This window comes from Hyaena hyaena, unplaced genomic scaffold, assembly GCF_003009895.1.
Source record: "Hyaena hyaena isolate Hyena2069 unplaced genomic scaffold, ASM300989v1 scaffold_2, whole genome shotgun sequence".
Taxonomy (NCBI): Eukaryota; Metazoa; Chordata; class Mammalia; order Carnivora; family Hyaenidae; genus Hyaena; species Hyaena hyaena.
The window spans coordinates 2,274,616-2,295,464 of NW_024080634.1; the positions used below are offsets into that span (position 1 = coordinate 2,274,616).

Consider the following 20,849-nt stretch of genomic DNA (forward strand, 5'->3'; position numbering starts at 1 on the left):
TAGGTACAGATCATGATATTTATATTAAACTCATAGTGGATACTTTATGAATGCATCTAAGAACTATGTTACCAATGCCAAAGCAAAAATAGTAATGCCGCCTCTGAAACAACTCACTCATTCCTGTTAGCTCAGTATCATTCATGGATTACTGTCTGTCCTTCTTGAGGAACAAGTGAAAAGATATGTTATTAAGGTGAAAAGAAGATACGTTATTAAAAACAACAGTGTGAGAAGTATCTTTTCTAGGTATGAAAGACAATGTTTTCTTCTGTGTTACTGAGTGTAACTAGAGGGCAGAAAGGTGTACAGTAAACAGGTAACCCTGCAGTGTAATTACATAGGGAAGAATCAAATCAAGATTCCAATTCCTTAAAAATTAAGTGGACTTTTGAGGTGCCTGGGTGGCTCAGTCGGTTAAGCACCCAACTTCGGCACAGGTCATGATCTCAAGGTTCATGGCTTCGAGCCCCATGTCAGGCTCTGTGCTGATGGCTCAGAGCCTGGAGCCTGCTTTGGGGATTCTGTGTCTCCCTCTCTCTTTCTGCTCCTTCCCCATGCACACTCTGTCTGTCTCTCTCAAAAGTAAATAAACATTTAAAAAAATCTAGTGGACTTTTTAAAATAATAATTAAGAAGTACTATGTGACCATTTAGAAACTCAGGAAATGCAGAACAAAAGAAAAATAATCACTTATAATCTTAGCATTTAATTTTTGATGCATTTCCTGCCAGAATTGTTTTATGAACATTCATTCATTTATTCTTAGTGGCTTCATCATTCCCGTACATCATCTACTCGGAGTTAGTTCTCTAACCCCCTCAGTTTTAATAATCATATCCACCACTCTTCTTTGGCTTGCGACCATAATGATTGCACCTTGGACCTTCTCCAAGTCACTGGGAAGTTACTGGGTGGCTTCCAGAACAGTATCACTTCCGTCCTTCCAGTCTGCTTACTCTATCTACCTCCAGTACAACAGACCAATCACTGTTCACTGCCCATTCTCTTCCTCCTGCCTTTGTTTTCCCTCCTTATTGAGGTTGGATTTCATGGGGCAAGATTATAGTCACTCCCTTGCCACAACTTCAACTCTCTTCTCTCCTCCCCTTAGTTATACTCACACAGCAAAACTCTAGCCATAGTTGAGGCAGACCTTTCTGTATCTGTTCCCGATTAGCAACATTCCGGATTTTGTTTTAAATGGACTCCAGACTTCAAATGGACATTAAATACATTAGTTTTCTTTATGATACATTGTTGTCATATGCCTTTCTGTCTGAATCAGAGATGTGAAGTAGCCAAATCATATGTAAGGTTATATGAGATTTTAATAATGTAATCGGCGAGCTCAAATGTATGGATAAGCTGATGGAATGGCATACTCTACAGAGGCTATTTAGTCATCTATTTCATCTGTGAAACATTTATAAATAGCAATAATTAACCTCCTTATACATTTTTTAAAGACAACCTGAACAAATTCTTCAGAATAGAGATTCTATGGGGACACATTCTCCAACCAGAGAAAATTTTACATGACAAACCAATTTCAAAAAGGCAAGCAGTCTTCCTAATTTAAATTTTTTAAAAAGCCTTGACTACTTGGAAACTGATGAGCAGCCACCTAAACCTCTGAGTCAAAGAGGAAGTAAAATATGATATAAATTGTCTAAAAACTCTAAAAGTTAATAAAAATGCTGATAGTTCCATAAGAAAATATATGGTACACAGCTAAAGGTGTACTCAGAGAAGAGTGTATAACTTTAAACTGTTTGTAATGACAAAAACTTTGATTACAATGAACGATCCAAACTCAGAAATGACAAAACAAAACAAAATCCTAGCAAAACAATTTGAAGAATGTGGGGAGTAGGATTATTGAGAGAGAAAACTATAATTAATAAATTAGGAAATAATTAAAAAAACAGGAATTATAAAGAAAATCCAGCCCAATTTCAAAAAGCAATATAAAATATACAGACATACCACCCATGACTTTAGATATAGCCAGAGATAAGGAAGAGCCAAATTAATGATGAGAAAATGTTGTACGGAACCCAGCGGTAATACATATGAAGTTCTACAGAAAATGTATTTTCTAGCAAAATATATGCTTCACAAAAGTGACTTAAGAACATAATGGCTCTTCACAAATCAGTAAGCAAAAAGAAGCAGAAAAAATATTAAAGAAAGAGGGAAATAGAGTCTGGGTTAAAGATATGGGAATGACCACCGAGTTGTTTCCGGTCTTTTCTCCCGTCACCCCAATGAAACCATGACAAAGGCATTAAAATGTATAAATGTATGGCATCAAGGAGATCATGAAAGAGCCTTCTGCACTTGAGAGATCTCAGTAAATTTATCCAGTAGTTTTAATATGTGTCCTTGGTTAAGTGTAGTCTCCCACAGCATGAGATTAGTACACAACCTCTCCTCAAAGCCCTTCTTGTGTCCCCAAGTAATAACTACACAACTCTTTACTGAAAAGATAGGACCATCAGAGGGAACCACATCTACAAACCTGCTTGTGTCTCTGCTCCTCTCCCTTGCCTTCACTCATGTAGATCAAAAAAGAATCCTTCTTCCTATCTAAGAGTAATCTATCAAGGTATGCAGTGTGTTCTCTTTTTTTTGTGTCTTTATTTTATTTTGAGAGAGAGACAGCGAGTGGGGGAGGGGCAGAGAGAGAGGGAGACAGAATCTGAAGCAGGCTCCAGGCTCTGAGCTGTCCCACAGACTGTGAGATCATGACCTGAGCCTGAAGTCGGGCGCTTAACCGACTGAGCCACCCAGGCGCCCCAATGTTCTCTTTCTTTAAGGACTTCACTCTACTGGCTATCCCCTCTGTCTCCTGCTTCCCGTCAGCACACACACCTACTTTAGTGTGCTCCATCCTACAACTTCCTCGGATGTCTCACCCCAGCTCCCTTTCTCTGGTCCCCTTCACAGCTGAACTTCATGCATTTGTCTCTATTCACTGCCTGCACTTCCTCCTCTCCCAGTTTGACTTCTGTCTCCACAACTTTGCTAGCACTCCACTTTCAGGGGCACCAGTGACTTACCGCTTACACATCTAGAGGTTACTTCTATGTCCATCTTATTTGACCTATGAACAGCCTTCAACCCCAGCTGACACCAGTCTCCTGCTTGAAACACTGTCCTCTCAATAGTGTGCTGGAGCTGGCCCACCTGGGCTTACAAGAGCTGATTATGCAATCTCTTCTCAACCTCATGTTCATTGATGTCATGCTGTGGCTTCAAATTGGCCACGGTAGGAGGATTCCTAGCATGGAAATCAGCATGTGTCTCAAACCAGATCTCTTTTTCCTGGAGAGCTGGTTATTAAACATTTACCAGAACACCACTGCTTCAAAAATACCCCGGGCTCATGTTATTTCCTTTTGCACTAACCTGGCCAGCCCTTTAGGGGATCTCCTTCAAATAATCACCAAGCTGATGGGTATGGAGGAGGAGGGCACTTGTTGGGATGAGCACTAGGTGTTATATATAAGCCAACTTGACAATAAACCATTTAAGAAAAAAAATGATCACCAAACATTCAAAGGCTTTGTTGTTTGATCGGGGGGCCTCCCTTCCCCCCCTTTTTTTAACTTCTCTCCTTAGGTGATTGAACTAAATCATATGGCTTTAATTATTAACATAAAAAGGATGACCTTAGGCCTATGACCAATATGGACCAGGCAGTTGAATTGAATTAAGTGGACTAAAGTTGAGTTCAGTTAAGTAGCAACTAAATAGTCTCCTTTTGAGAAATTCCCCCTGGCTTGCCCTAAGCCCAAATGGACACTGAATGCCTGACCATGTGATCTAGCTGCCCCGATGATCTAAAGTTATCCGATCTACCAAAATATAAAGTTGGGCAGGCAAAACAGACCTCCGAAAATGAGTGGAAGTGATACATATGTGATCGGATGCCAGCAGATCTTGAAGACACAGGTAAGTTGGAGCACACTTGTTCCCCAGGCTTTGTCTGTCATATTGTTGATGTACTGCTACCTGTCCTTCGAACTACGCCTATGGACTTGAGGTATTCCCAATGACCAAATGATTAGGGAAGAAAATATCATGGTTCCACATGATATGCTGGCTCCACCTGAAGTGTGCTTCAGAGCATCATATGGCCCCAGTCAGGAGTTGACCTGAAGGAAGCCATGAACGGAAATCCTCCCAGCTCATCTGGTTGCCTGCTTTGCCTGGGAAGAGCACAGCTAGAAGAACAAATCTATTCTGAACTCAATAGTCACTAATGGTTTGGTTTGATTACCACTTCTCAATTGGGGTTCCTCAAGAGAATTAGCCTCAATGCCCTAAGGTGTCCATTTTATGAAATAAATTAGCTTCTCTTTTATGCATCTAGAATTAACTTAGCTGGTATGCATCCAGGTATGTTCCATCTTGGGAGAATTAGGAAATTAGTCACTCAAATCATTTTCTACATGGTTAATTCTCTTGCAGAAGCCAGACTGTGAAAGGCTGGGGTGAATGGTCAGAGACTTGGAGGGAATGTGGGGATGAGGGGTATGGATAGACTCAGAAGAAGCACAAGGAGGGAGGTATTTGTGTCTGTGTGACTACTCTCTAGTCCACCCCGTCCCACCAAAAAGGATGCTCTCAATGATCAGGTGGATAAGATGACTTATTCTATGGATACCAGTTTACCTCTTTTCTCCAGCTACTTCAGTGTTTACACAGTGAGCTACTGAACAAAGTAGTCATGGTGTCAAGGATGAAAATTTTGCATGGACTCAACAATGTGGACTTCCTCTCACCAAAACTGATCTTTTTAGTGCCCAACCTGTCAGAGACCAGTGTTGATCCCCTAATATGAAACATTCCCTGGAGGACCAGCCATGTTCCTTATAGTAGATCCTTCCCATCATTATGGGGAAGCTATTTGTCCTCACTGGATAAGCTAGATGCTTATACTATGGATTTCTTTCCATCTGTGATGGTTAATTTTATTCATCGACCTGACTAGGGTAAGGGAAGCCCAGAGAGCTGGTAAAATATTATTTCTGGGTGTATCTGTGAGGATGTCTCCCATAGGGGTAAGATCACCCTCACCAATATGGATGGGCACCATCCAATCTGTTGAGGGCCTGAACAGAACATAAAGGAAGAAAAGGGGTGGATGCATTTATTCTCTCTACTTGAGCTGGGACATCTGTTTTCTCCTGGTTTTTATTGCTATTGTTTTTCCCCAATCTAGGATTCAGTAAAGATTGTATATCATGTTAGTTGTCATAGCTATTTAGTTTCCTTCATTCTAGGACCATCTCTCTCTCTCTCTCTCTCTCTCTCTCTCTCTCTCTCTCAAAAATAAGCATTTTTTTTTAAGCAAACATTTTTAAAAAATCATGAGTTGGTGATATATTAAGATCCAAACCCAGCTGCTACTGTTCCTCCCCTTGGTTCATATTTCCTACTGTTAGAACTCTGGGTCTCCAAAACCTTCAATATATTTACTCTTTTACACAATCCTATAATAACACCAAATAGTTTTAAAATTGTGCCAATACTGCTACTAAAAGCCTACTAAGTCAAGTTCATAATTTCTTTGCAGGTTTTAAAACTAATATTGTTTTATATCTTCTATTTGAAAAATTTTAAAATAAATGTGACAAAATGTTTATATTTGTCAATTCTGGATGATGATTACATGAGTGTTGGTTATATTATTCACTTTTTTCTTTTTAAAGGTTTTTATTGAAGTAGAATGTGATAAAGAAAAGTACATTTTCTCTAGGTGAATGACTAGATGAATTTCTACTAGTTGACGTATGTGTGTTTGTGGGGGAAGGTGTTTCTCTATGGGAGATATAAAAAAGTAGAATTGGCTTCTAGCTTGTTTGTTTTTGAGACACATTCCTAAATTGTACATGAGAGTGGCTGTATCAGTTTATTCTCCCACCAACATTAAATGAGAATATCTATTTGCCTACAAGTAAGACCGAACTTGATGGTAAGTAAGTTTTTTCTGCCAATTAAATAGATGAAATATCATTGTCCCATTGCCTTTCTCTTAGTAGAGGTAATTTTTTATTCAGTCATTGGCTGTTTGAGTGTCATCTCATGTGAGTTGCATGTTTATTTATTTCCCTAGTTTTTAATAGGTTGTTGATCTTTTTTCTTTCCCATATTTTAAAGTTGTTTTGTAGTTTCATTTTAATATTATCCAACTTAACATTAGGATGTTGGTTACAAGATCAGGCTGTAGCTTTAAACAGTAAGCCCTTATTGCAGCATTCATTTCTATAAAAATACTCTGTAAAAAAAGGTTTATTTATTTATTTTGAGAGAGAGAGAGAGAGAAAGCAAGTACAGGAGGGACAGAGAGAGGGAGCGAGAGAATCCCAAGCAGGCTCTCTACTGTCAGCACAAAGCCCTCCCCATGCAGGGATCGATCTTATGAACTGTAAAATCACGACCTGAGCCAAAATCAGACACTCAACTGACTGAGCCACCCAGGCACCCTATATAAAAATACTCTCATTGAGTTTCACCTATTATAAAACTGATGTATATTTACTCAAAAAATTTTAGGAAATCAAGATACCCAGGAAGGAGAAAATGATAATCCCTTTTAATATCATCACCCAGATATAGTAGCGTTAATATTTTACTATGTATCCTTCTAATATTTTTTTTTACTCTGTACAGCATTTATTAAATTTCTTTCCCTTTTCCCATGGATTTGTGATTTTATTCTTAATATGTACTGAATTTTTAAAATGTGGAAACTGTTTTAAGCTGTCCTTAGCACTTTTATTTGTCTGCATGGATTGTATGCTTATTACTTAAATTGGTGAACTTGACAATGCACTGTGCTCTCCACAGAGCCAGCTCTCTTTCTTGGAGGCTAGCTACATCAGGTAGCCTGATGACACTTGTGTGTCATTTGGAGTTCTGTCTCTGGACTTAAAAATTTGGGGGCGCTTGGGTAGCTCAGTCAGTTGAGCATCTGACTCTTGATTCCAGCTTAGGTCATAATGCCAGTGTTGTGGGATTAAGCCCCACATCGGGCTCTGTGCTGCATGTGGAGCCTGCTTGAGATTCTCTCTCTCTCTCTCTCTCTCTCTCTCTCTCTCTCTCTCTCCCCCTCCCTCCACCTGCCCCTCTCCCCTGCTCTCTCTCTCTAAAATTAAAAAAAAATTTTTGATAGCAAAAGGGCTCAGCATAAAACAAAAAGGCCTCTTTGCATCATTTTCCCTGTAACAAATCAAATCAGATTTACAAATGTCCTCCTGTAGATTCTGAAGAAATAGATCCAATAGTTATTAGAGAGTATCTCTGGGAAATTGATTCCCAGGTCCCATTTTTAATTTAATGTGTGTAAAATGCTATTAATAGCTTTCTTGATTCTTTTGCTCCTTCCTTCCTTTCAGGAGCCCTTCATGGGTTCACTCAAGAACTTTAACACCTAACTCTTTTCTGTCATGAGGCCTTAGATTCCTCACCCCTTTCTGCCCAATCTCCCACCTTAAGGGCTTTTAGGATCATGATTACAGATGATTACAGTTGCAGAGTGGGTTACCACATGGAAGAAGAGTTCAAGTGTCATAAATTTCTCCCTTGTAGCTCTGAAAAATGAGGAATTTAGACATATCAATACTGCAAGTGACCTTCTGCAACCCCAAAGTCATGGTCTTCACCCCATTCCTTCTGCATCTCTTTCTACCAGTCACTGGGGCGCTGGGGCACTCTTGCACTGACTCACCAGAGCTGACTGTTAACTTTTCAGGAATCTTGCAAGCTGGTTGTTTAATACAGACATTATTAAAAATTAAATTATATGAACGTATAAGTGAATAACATAAAACCAAAGATAATCCTCAAAACTCACCACCTTCTCATTATTTCCTCTTGAGATTACTAGCGCCTATTGCATTGTGGGTAGAAGTGCTATATAATCCCATCCTACTGCGCCTCTTTGCTCACCTCTGTGTTCCATTATCTGTCTTGGTAGCTTGAAATTGGTTGTGATGTCAGTAGTTGCACCACTGAAATTGGAAAACACTGCATATCGGAGTTTGATTTGTTGTTTTGTTGAGCGTGCTGGAGAAAATGTTAACAATGCAGACTGAACTTGAAAGTGCATCATATCAGTAGCCGTAACATTCCGAATAGGCCTCCAAATTAAGGGAATATTCCTCCAGTAGTTGAAAAATATCATTCGATTCAGCGAAGAAGTTGCTTTCATCATTGGCTGACAAATGACATTCCCACAAAAATCTTTGTTAACTTTCCTCTTAACTGCTAGCATAAAGAAAACTATCGACCCAACATTCATGCCAGAACTATACTGACTCATCAATCACAACCCTCAGTTGGCTTCAGATACAAGAGTTTGGCAAAAATCACCTAAAGCGTTCTTTGGGAATTAATTATGTACATAGAATTTACAATAAAGAATGCTATATATTTTATTGTCATTTAGAAATTATGTGCTACACATCATTTATACCAGCAAACTGTATAGTAAATTTGTGTACATATATATCTATGTACTTTTTTGGGGGTGGGCAGGGGAGAGCTAGCTGTTCAACTTTTACCAGCACACCACTGATCAGAGGTGGCAAACGGCTAGCCCCCACCTTAAGGGGACCACTGACATGGTTGGTTTGACCACACAGTGTGACTGAAAGTAGCCAGCAAACAAGAAAGTGAAATAGTGTGCCAACATTTACAAATTGTGAGATTTCACATAAAAACCTGGAATTCCTAATTTTCTTGAAGGATGGAACCTGGCCCCATGGTATTCTCCCACAGCGACACTCAGTGAGAGCTGAGCTTCCGTGGACCCTTCAGATGGGGTGTGGACTCGAAGTCTGCCACCCTCCCTGCTGCTCCCTGCTGTCTTTCCAACCCTCACCCTGCACTGAGCACCAAGTACCATCTTCCCCACGTAAGCGCTTCTTGCTTGTCCTCCGTCAGCTCAATCCAAACCACATTTTGAAGCCAGAAATCTGGCAACTTCAGGCTTGACTGATTACCGTATTAATTTTCCTCATCTATTGATCGAAGTCCCATTGATCTACAATGATTTCTTACAAGAACCACTTACAACGTCTGTGCAAGGGCTTCAGAATGATTCAAAGCCACCAAACGGAAGCAATGCGTATCAGGATGCTCATAATTTCCAACACTTAATTTTACACTTTGTTGATAAAAGCCGATTAAAATTCAGGGGTTTTCTTACATTTTCAGCTACCCATGACAGTAAATATATTTATTATTCATCCTTTCACTTATATCCTTCCTGCCTTCCTTTTTCCTCCCATTTTTTTCCTTGTCTTTTTCTGTCACTTTAATCTTACCTCTCAAGTACAATGTCAGTAATGAGGTCATTACATTATTCTATTAAAAATTCATACTTCGGTTGTCGTTTTGGCCTAATTTAAATACTGACATTATGGACTCATGCTAATTAGCCCAAATGGCCAAATCCCCCACCAATTAAGCAAATGTAGACGTTTCAGGTTATTTTGGTTACCCTATGTTTGAGGTGAAGAGAAAAATGTAGTGAATGTGATCTGAAATCAGCAACCTCAAGATATCCTGTTATTTGATAATAAAACTCTTACCTTTATCACATTATGAATGCAGTCGTGTTTCTACTTCCTCCCACATTGGGCTTCGACATTTGTATCATCATCATGGATCCTTTACATTCTATCTCAATGGTAAACTGAGTCTGTGAGGAAAAGTTTTCTTTGTACCCTGGGGTCAGTTTACTTTTTTAAAATTTTTAAATATGTTGCCTCGGTTCCTTCTGTCACCACATACAAGGCCCTTTTGTGTCAATCATGTCTGATAAAGTGTCTTAACTTTCCAGAATTAAACATCCAAATGGACTAAACGTTCTTTTGTCAATTATCTTTTAGTAGTATGAGTGTTTGCGCCCGTAAGAATCATGCTGTAAATGGGGCGTCTGGGTGGCTCAGTCGGTTAAGCGTCCGACTTCGGCTTAGGTCATGATCACACGGTTCGTGGGTTCAAGCCCCATGTCAGGCTCTGTGCTGACAGCCAGCTCAGAGCCTGGAGCCTGTTTCAGATTCTGTGCCTCCCTCTCTCTCTGACCTTCCCCTGCTCTCTCTCTCTCTCTCAGAAATAAGTTAAAAAAACCATTAAAAAAAATGAATCACGTTATAAATGATTATTAGGTTCCCAGACTCGATTATTAGGTCCCCTCTGATTTCTGGAGGGGAAAGAAGAGGGGGAGGATCCAGGGGAGGGGGAGAAAAAACCAAAGTGATACACCAGGGACTAAGAAGAAGGCAAAGAAAGAAAGAATGAAAGCAAAAGGTATACAAGAGAAACTCCCTGGGTTTAGGCCTTGCTCTAAGCAAAATGTTGAGATCTACGCCATTGGTGTTTGTGTCCCCTGACTTTCTGTGTCTGTATCACACTCCTCAAACTCCAGTGCTCTCATTGGGTCCCCTAGGATCCCACCCTAACCAGGCCTGCTCCTCTCTCAAAACTCCCCTTTCTCAGTGCAGACGCGTCTAGCAAGGTCTTGGGAAAATATCAGTCTAAAGAGAACCGAATCATTTTGTGGACCACATAGTCCTAAAGCATCTGAAATCTAACATTCTCTTCCTAGGGGAAATCCAGTCAGTGTAACAAAATGAAGCAAAAAAAAAAAAAATTAAGGCCGTGTTTTCAAGGTTGATGGCTTTCTTGGGGGGCAGGGGGGCAATCCTCTATGCTGAGTCCCACTACACAGTCCAGACTGCTTTCCCCATTTCCAATCTAACGATTCTCCACAGACTCCCAGGAGCCCAGACCTGGCCTCTAGCTAGCTCACAACACATTCTGGGCTCAAGGAGATTTTTTTTTGTTTTGCTTTGCTTTGCTTTGCTTATTTGGCTTTGTTTTGTTTGTTTGTTTCTATTTATTTTGTTTTTCAAAACAGCTCCCATGTTGGGCATGGAGTGGAGCAGAGAGGGCTGGCTGCGTACATGGCTGTGCTGTGAATGGGGGCCAGGCAGATGGGAAGTTGTGGGTAAGGATACCCATGGCCTTGTTCCCAGGTCCTTTTTCGAGTTATCCATAGTTTGCCAAAATTCCTGGCGGTTGGAACCTTCTACAATGTTAGTAAATGAACGTGACCACATAGCTTTTGTTGCTCAAAATCGGGAAGGTCTCAAAGTAAGAAAAGTGGGGAAGACTGTTGGCGGTGTTGGCAACGTTTTCAATACTGTATGCTTTTAAGGATGACTTCCTGTTGAAAAGTGCCATATCTAAGAACGAGACATACATACACGTCTGCCAGCCTCCGGGTAACCGCACCGGCTTCTCCCTGGGTTCATTCTCCCTGCCGTGGTCAATGAGCAAGCTCTGGTCCGGTGCTGGCCGCTGGGCCTCAGTGCTGATGCGAAGCCGCTTCAGGCCGCAGATAGCCAGGTATTCGGTGGGGAGAGTGTTGGGACCGCACAGAGAAAGCTTCAGGTCCCGGACCAAGGTGAAGTTCAACAAGAGACCCAGTGCGGATGCATCCGTGAACCAGATGGTCAGACGGTCATTGTAGCTGGCTTGCTCTATCGCGGCGGGCAGGACGGTGTTGCAGCTGCACATCAAGTTGGCCAAACTGTAGTCACAGTCCCAGACGTCTGCCGCGCAACTGCAGTTCCGAATGGTGTTTTCCTTTGTGAAGATCAGGGTGCTGTTCTTCTGACCTCCTGTGAAGCAGTCCAGGACAAGGAGGCCCAGGGCGCTGGTCAGCAGGAGGCTGTGCCCAGAAGGTGGGGCCATCCTTGTGTCAGCGTGGACCAGTAAGTTTGTGTCTCCCCTTCGTGAGCCAGTTCATCGCAATTCACCTGCAACACACATAGGCAGCTGTGTTATTGCAGGCTCTCATCAGAAACATATGGTTCGTGGGGCACCTGGCTGGCTCAGTTGGTAGAGCATGGGACTCTCAGCCTCGGGGTTGTGAGTTTGAGCCCCATGTTGGGTGTAGAGATTGCTTAAAAAAATGTGAAGCAGGGGCTCCTGGGTGGCTCAGTTGGTTAAGCACCCCACTTTGGCTCAGGTCATGATCTCGCAGCTCGTGAGTTCAAGCCCCACGTCATCGGGCTCTGTGCTGACAGCTCAGAGCCTGAACCCTGCTTTAGATTCTGTGCCTCCCTCTCTCTCTGCCCCTCCCCTACTCATGCTCTGTCTCTCTCTCTCTGAAAAATAATAAACATTAAAACATTTTTTTAATATGAAGCTTACGGGAATGGAGCCCCCTCAATAATCCATTATAAACGTTTCTCTCTTGTGGTTCTATCAAAGGCAGGAAATGCATGGAGCCCAAGTGCAGAAATGATCTTTTCTCAGAGGCTGTGAGAGGCAGTAGCCACCTGCTCATGCGAGGCATAGAACTCCCCGTGATGTCTGCTGTGAGACTAACACACCAGCAGCAACAAGATGGGGAGCCAGAGATGAAACCCAGGGCACCTTGTCTGTGGGCAGGGATCTGTGGCGCTCTGAGCATGCACACTCTCCAAACATCTTGTTACTTGTATTGAGTCCTCAACACCCCCTCAAACATGCACATTCCCTCCTCCCCTCAATATCTGACTTCCTGGAATTCAGGAGACAAACAGTTCCGTGTTGGATTCAGCTGTCCAAGCACTACCTGTTAAACAGCATAGCTTGAATACCAGTGAAACATTTAGTTAATGGTAAACTTTAATTTCTAACTAGACAAACATGCCCGCATCATATTAATCTGTTTATAGATCCATTGATACTTTCCTGATCTCCCAGAAATATAAGTATTAGAGTAGATTTTATTGTGTTAATAGACAATGAAATCACTAATCACACACCAATTAATTGCAATGAACTTGTTTATCTCCTCCTTTCCCAGATCATCTGTTATAAATTGATTTCATCAAATAACTTAGTGTAGGACCCAAAACTAAGCAATATATCAGCACTGTTAAAGGACCTAAGTAAGATAAGAATGCATGTGTAGTTTAAGGAACAACACCAATGTCCAATTTGGAGGAAAATGCCTTAAGTACTTGGTATATAACAGATGTGTGGTGTTCTTTTATGGGTTGGAATGAGACATACATTATGAAATAGGGTGCCATGTTCCAGTTCTTGCAAGAATAATTACATCTCCTGGGGCTCCTGGGTGGTGCAGTTCGTTAGTTAAGCATCTTGACTCTTGATCTTGGCTCAGGTCATGATCTTGCAGTTCGTGGGATAGAGCCCCATGTTGGACACTGTTCTGACAAGCAGAGCCTGCTTGGGATTCTCTCTCTCCCTCTCTCTCTGCCCCTCCCCTGCTCACTCACTCACTCTCTCCCAAGATAAATAAATAAACACTAAAAAATTTAATTAAAAACAAGAATAATTACACTTCCCCTGAGTTAGCTGATGGCTGACCAAAAGATACAAGACCAAAGATATAATTCTGTTAATCTGCGTGTACAAAACACCACACATGTGAAAAAATACTTGGAATAAGACTTCTGGCTCAGAGAGTCCAGCGCTGGTGATAGGTCCCCACAAGAAGTGCTGGGGAGGGACAACTGAGTCAGTCTGAGGAGCTGAACATGTGTCCAAAGAGGGTGGTGGGGACAGCAGGAAAGGGGTGAAGCAGACACGCAACACTTTGGGTGCAAGACAAGGCCACAAGGTCACAAAGCAAAAGAATCCAAGGAAGGCAAGGCTAAAAATGCTGGGCTCAGGTGGACAGGCAGGAAGCACAAGTTCATCATCAGGTGGTTGGAGACTAAAAATAGGCTCAGCCAAGTACACATGGACAGGAAGTGAGACACTAGTTCACAGGAATCATAACCTCATTTGTTCATTCATTTGCTCATCCATTCATTCATTCACTCCTTCACTCAGCAAATGTTTGTTGGGAACTCCCTAGCTGGTAGGCGCATTGCTAGCCCTGGGGATAGAGCCCAGAAGACAACGAGGGTATAGAAGTTGTGTTCAAGAGACTTGATTTTGCTTCCAGCGCCCAAGGCAGGCCAGGCCTGCATGTGAGGACCAAGGGCCTGTGGCAGCAGAAAGGAAAGGGAGTCAAAGTCAGGAGTTGGGGAGGGCTCAGCACGGGCCATGTGTCAAGGCCAAACGTAGGACACAAAGACGAACAAAACCTGTACCCTTCCCTCCAAGGGTTTACAAGCAGAAGAGGAGGACAAATACAGCAGGACTGAGAAAGGAACTATTGAATGTATGTATGGTTATAGGAACGTATCAGAGAGACAGGTTAAAGTCCACCTGGGGGACGGAATAAGTTGCTTTATATAGTGTTTTGTGTTGACTTTGAAGTTGTTACAGGGTTTTCTTAAAGGATGTATTCATTAGTGCATTTTGTCATAAAAGAAAGGACTTTGGGAAATGCTTCCATAGAGCCAGAATTCTTCCTGAACATGAGTTTTACAGTTTTAAATAGTTTGAGGATGCAGTGGTAACTACCCCACTTAGTAAGGAGCAGTGACTAACTTATTAATTACAAGATAATTTTAGATGATCAGTTGTCCTCGATTCTGCTGGAGGTTTCTAGGACTTCATGCCCCAGTAACCCTTTCATCCCGGAACTGAGAAAGCTGTCATCAATACCATGGGCTTGCTCTGATCTCAGCCTGGAGGAGAAAGGGTGGTAAAAGGGGTCCATCCATCAGCCCAGAACCTGGTGAGAAAAGTGTCTGCTTCATTTTCCAGGTGCTGATATCATTCAGAGACATGCTCAGAAGAAGGAAAGAGGCAGGCAGGGAAACAGACATTGATTTCCCGAAACAAGGCCCTGTTCCTTGCTGTGCCCCTGACCATATGGCGGTACTATGGGGAAAGAAACTATTGTTTTCCTCTGGGGGGTGCTCAGCTTGTTAGAAGGGAAACCTTGAGCTAAGGGTGACTGTCTGGTCTCCAGAAGCACGGAGCTTGCCCTACAATGGAGCCAACACAAAGGAGAACAAGCAAGAAATGCAGACACATTTCTAACAACCTTTTTTGAGCACTGAGATCAAGCCATGCCTGACATCCTTTCTTGATTTTTGAAATCTGTGAGCCAAAAATTTTCTTGTTTTTCCTAGTCAAACCAGTCTGAATTGGATTTCTGTAACAAGTAGTGAGAAAAAGTACACTGACATTTGGCAAACTATTCCCCTCCCCCCCATTCATTCAATATACCTTTGTTGAGTCCTTGCTCTATGCAGGGCACTGTGCTAGAAACTGAGAATAAAGCCAAGAGGAGCTCCTTCCAGAGGCTATACCCCAGTGGAGGAGGTGCTTGAATTCATAATCACAGTAGAGTGTGATAATCAGTATAAGAGCATTTTGTATGGGGTATCGAGTCTACATCTAACTTTGCCTGGAAATGGAAGGTGCCATAATAAGCTTCATGCAAGAGGTGGTATCTGAGGTGGGGAATAGTTCTTGAGTGAGAAAAAGAAAAGAAAAAGTTATCTATATAGTTAGCACAGGGCGATCAGAATCTGAAAAATCCAAAGTGGGACAGAGGTGGGCACCTGGTGGCTCAGTCAGTTAAGCGTCCGACTTCAGCTCAGGTCATGCTTTCTCGGTCTGTGGATTAGAGCCTCTGTGTTGGGTTCTGTGCTGACAGCTCGGAGCCTGGAGCCTGCTTCCAGTTCTGTGTCTCCCTCTATCTCTCCTCCTCCCCGACTCACTCTCTGTCTCTCTCTGTCTCTCAAAAATGAGTAAATGTTAAAAAAAAATTTTTTTTAAAAGAAACCAAGCAAAGGTAGGACAGAAAGATTGATGGGCGATGGGGAAGCTGGTGGGAGAGGGGAGTGGAGGGGTCCTGTTGGGCGGAGCCTTCTGACTTGCTCTGACTCATCATTTCCTCAGTACCCTTGCTTGTTGTGTGCCCATCATCAGGATGTGTTCCTGTGTCCTAAGAGGAGTCCCCTCTGCCACCCCCCCCCCCTCACTGTGGGCAGGGGCTTAGCACGGGGCAGGGGCAATGTGACGTATCTGTGCCATTTTGTTAATGTCACGCTGGATTCTGTCCACAAATGAATAAATACGTAGTGAAACCAGGGCAAAAGGTGATTCCTCCCTTACATTACAGTCTGAGGCCACTAAGGAGGTGTGGGGGTGGGGCGGGGGTGCTCTGCTCCATGTCACAGAGGGGCTCAAGCTTTCATCCACCGCTCTATCGTCTCCCAGGCCTCCAGATTCTTTGTGGGATTTTTGTTCACATTTTACTGACCAGAACTCAGCCACATGGCACCCCCTCTAGGCAAGCAGTTTGGAAACCGAGTCCGGCACTATGCCAAGGGAGAACGGGACGACACAGGTATTGGTCGGCACTAGAAATTTCTGACAAGCATAATAAATGGTTTTATGTAACCATCACAAACGCCCAGGTGGTATCCATCCACCTAAGTTTTTCGGCAAGATGTGAAAAGCCATGTGTGATCATTAAATCTCGGAGCCTTTAAATCACTGCACATGTCGAAAAACCAGAGCTACTATTTGGATCAGTTCAAATATGAGCTTTATATTGCAACTAAAGAAACCTCGGTAGTAATTAATACCAGCAAATTAGCTGCGTGAAAGCAAAGACTCTGAAGGGAGCAGATACGGACACCAGTTACTTCAAAACAAATTCCACACAGATTCCTTCTCAATCTAGGATTACACCCAACATTTAGATAATGTTTATACTTGGCTCCAAAAGGAATGTTTCAAACTGCACTAGTTCTGTTTATAAGAAGATATTACTAGCGAGGAGATTGTGTGTCATTGGGAGGGGAGCATTTGGACCGTTTGCCCAAAACAGATTTGAAAGGTCTCGAATGATGATGGTTTGAACTCTGTAGTCTCAACACAAAAGGGAAAAAAAATTGTGGGAAAACAGTGGTATTCCCCAAATTCTAACAGCAACTAGAAATTAGGAGTGATTTCAAATTTTTAATTGAGAAGTGAGTTTAATTTGAAAATAGAAGTGATTTTTTAGTTTAAAAGTGGAAAGGCACTTAGGGAAAAGTCTCAGTTGAATGAACCGGGGTCAATAAGAAGACCAGAAACTGAAGAGATCCTCCAGAAAGAAGCAGATGGCCCAAAAGAGAAACTGAACCACAGGCACAGGAAGAGGGGCAGAAGATGGCTAGTACCCAGGCACTTCAAAGAAACCCACTTTGCAGCCAGGACTTGGGCAGCTAGGCAGGGGTGTCTCAGACAGTTGCCCAAGTGTGTTTCTGCAAGACTCCTTGAAGATTCTGAGGGGGAGAAGATGAGAGAAATTCCAGAAAAGGAGATAGTTTGGAATTTTAGGTATATCTCACCAAGTGAGACATACACCTTACTCTTGCATACTTTATCAAAAACGTACCCAGCATTAAGACCGAGAGCAGTTAAGATGGCCTCGCTCCCTCCAGGGGTTGAATGGGCTGCCCAAGGAACTCAGCATGTACTAAAGAAGCAAAGAAGTAGGCAGCTAATTATAGGGCAATGTGATTGATGAGCACTTAGTAATGACATGGAACAAGTATTGGGCAGAAGGAGAGAGAAAGACTCCCCAAAGAGGTGCTATTAGGGCCAGGCACAGAAGGGTTTGGGGGGAAGGGAAAGGGTAGAGCTGCAACTGGAAGGGTCACTTGAGCAAAATTTCAGAAACTGAGTACTTGGCGGGTCTGGGGCCCATGAGCTGAAGCACAGGAAAGACAGGGTTAGACAGGACCGACTCCAAGTTCAGGGGTTTAGTCTCCAAATCCTTCTGCCTCTTACCTCATCAATAAAAACTTTAAAAAACTTTCCCCAGTGGGGCGCCTGCTTGGCTCAATCAGTTAAGCATCCAACTCTTGGTCTCGGTGCAGGCCATGACATCACGGTCTGTGAGTTCGAGCTCTGCCTCGGGCTCCATGCTGGCAGCTCAGAGCCTGCTTGGGATTCTCTCTCTCCCTCTCTCTCTGCCCCTCCCCTGCTCACTCTCTCAGCCTCTCTCAAAAATAAATAAATAAACTTTAAAAATAAAAAACCCTCCCCCAAATGTGTAACTTTTTATTTATGAAGGCATTATAACTACCCGATTTATATATTATGAACATGGTGAGCAATACACACAGAATAGAATTTTTAAAATTTGAGACAAAACATAAAATGAAAGTTTGAGTACCTTCAGCTCTACCCCCACTGGCTTGGCTTGTGCACTCCCTTGGCTGCAAACACCCCCTCTGGAGGCCCCTGAGAGAAGCAAAAAGGAGGCGCTGAAGGTTTATAAGCAGGGGACACCTATTTAGTTCTGTGCGGAAGGAAGGTCATTCAGGCACCGGGCAGAGATGACATGGGAATAGAGACAGAGAGAACACAATGAGCTCGCAGTAAGAGAACACTTCCGTATTTTCTTTGAAGGTTTACCTCTCTCCATTTGCTGACTCCTTCTCACGCCAGCTCCCCAGATATATCTGTGTCAGCATCTCGAATCCTGGGGCGGGTGGGGCCGCCCGAGACGGGAGGATGCCGGAGGCAAGGATGAGGACATAGCTCCTGCCCGAACTCCTTGGAAGGTGGTGTGGGAGGCAGGGGCCCCGCAGCGGACAGCGCGGGAGAGCATTCCCTGTGTCCTTCTGAGCATCCCGACGGGGCTCAAGATGCCCACTCTGCCCCTGACACTCACGCGAAAAGCACAGTTCATTTTCTGAGTCAGGGGCCTCTTGGTGATTTCCTTAGACCCGCAGCGAGACCAGCTGCTGGCAAGAGAAGTCACAGGCAAGGTTGCGGAGGGGGTACGGTATCTTTCCTGTCCCCAGGGGCTCCTTCATCTCAATTCTTTGGTCAAGGCTCATCCACGCTTTCCAGATGCCTGGTGCTAAAATCCCACCCTCACATAGAGGTCTAATGGCACTTGGTTAAGCCTTGATCTGGATTTCAATGAACACATTCTTGTTCAAGGGTGTTTGCCCTTTAGGCCTTATCCCTGTGTGTCCCTTGTTAAAGGGATAGCAAGGATTAAATAGGAAGTATGGGAGAAGTGTGGTGCGGGGACTCCTCTCGAGGACCCCAGAATGGAGGGATCCCGTTCCCGGTCTAGTTCCCACTGGTCTGTGGCTGTGCAATCTCCCTTCCCAGGCAGGCCAAGGAGGACATGCTGGCTACTCTGTCCCCTGTGCATGAGAGGCTCATAGGGACCCTCTAGTTGTAGGACCTTGAGAAGCTCTTGAAGAAAACGGATTTGGGGTGTGTTTTCTTTTCTTTGGCTCTGTCCCACAAATGCACCGCAGGGGGCGGGTTACAGATACACACTACGTAATATGGTATTTATTTTATTTTTTTAAGTTTATTTTATTCTGAGAGAGAGAGCCAGGGAGGGACAGAGAGAGGGAGAGAATCCCAGGCAGCCTTCAAACTCTGAGCATTGAGCCTGATGCAGGGCTTGAACCTACGAATCGTGAGATCATGAGTCAGGCAGAAGTCTAGAGTCAGACGCTTAATGGACTGAGCCACCCATGTGCCCTGATGTAAGATGATATTTAAAAGACAAGGGATAGCTTTGTTGTTTAATATCTCAAAGCTAATAATGTTGAAAGTGACGTGAATCTGGGTCTCTCCCCAGTGCTTTCTTACTGTGGTCAGCGTTGTCTTCTCTTTCTCCGCATTCCACAATAGCACACCTCCAGCCCCAGTGTTATGAGCCACTGCACTTTCACATGTCCTCCAAAGTGCTGATGAACAGCTCTTCCCAACCCTGGGCCTTACTTACACAGCTCCCAGTGAGAAGCGTGGCACGGACCTCACTGTGATTCCGGTATGATCCACATCTTGTTGGATTTATACAGTAGGCGCAAAACTGTTGGCTATCATCTGATTTATCTCCTCATCTAGAAAAGGAGGAAATAAAAGTTCACATCTCCGTAAGTTGGCATTTAGGCACGATTAGCATGAAGCATGTACTTTGGGTCTCAAGAGGCTACACTTTACTTTTGTGATGCTTCATGTTCAACTCACTGTACGTCGTGGGCCACTCAGAAAAGACGTTCTAGGTGATGTCTGGCAATATGGCGTGGGGCTGATGATACCTATTCGATATAACGTGAGTAAAGCAGGACACATGTGGACGTGTATGCTCTATTCATGAGTACTATTACTACTAGTACGTATACTACCATATACACAGTATTTAGTACTTTACTAACTACAATATTTTGTAATGTTGGAACCACAATGATAAGAGGGACATATCAGCCTCCTCTGTCAGGCATCCCAAAAGCCACCCAAAGAAATATAAAGTTACTGGTTCATTTAATGCACTACTTACATCAAAAAATTTGAATAAAAAACAGGCTCACCATAAAGCAAAAATGCCTCTTTGCCCCTTTTTTTCCTGTAACAAACAACTCTGATTTACAAATGTCCTTCTGTGATTCTGGGGAACAGGAGGGCTTGAAATCGTTAGTGAGCAAATCTGGTAAATTCCCATTCCTAAAATGTTTAACGGAGCAGCAGGCTAGGAGTTGTGATAGAAATGCTTCCTTTCTGGTCTCCTCTTATCCCTGCTAGATACTGTGGGGGCTGAGTAAGGACCCCTGAAGGTGTCTATGTCCTAATTCCTAGACGCTGTGAATGTTGTCTTACAGAGCAAGAGGGACTTTGCAGATGTGATTACATAAAGGATCTGGAGATGAGGAGACCCTGGATTATCCGGGTGTCCTTCCAAGAGAAAACAGGAGGAGACAGAGAAGAAAAAGGCAATGTGGCAATAGAAGCAGAGATGGGAGCGATATGGCCAGAAGTCGAGGAATGCCAGCAAACTGGCTGGAAAAGGCAAGGAACAGATTCTCCCTGGGAGCCTCCAGAAGAAACGAGCCCTGTCGACACCCTGACTTTAGCAGAGTCAGTCTGCTTTTGG

At 43.2% G+C, this 20,849-nt stretch overlaps 1 protein-coding gene across 1 annotated transcript; it reads right to left on the reverse strand.

Moving 5' to 3' along the window:
* Window positions 1–10,948: 10,948 nt before the first annotated feature.
* On the reverse strand, window positions 10,949–11,809 carry CUNH21orf62 (chromosome unknown C21orf62 homolog). Its single transcript, XM_039227947.1, has one exon. It carries the CDS (start codon window positions 11,777–11,779, stop codon window positions 11,120–11,122), a length of 660 nt encoding a protein of 219 aa, XP_039083878.1. The 5' UTR covers window positions 11,780–11,809; the 3' UTR covers window positions 10,949–11,119.
* Window positions 11,810–20,849: the final 9,040 nt, after the last annotated feature.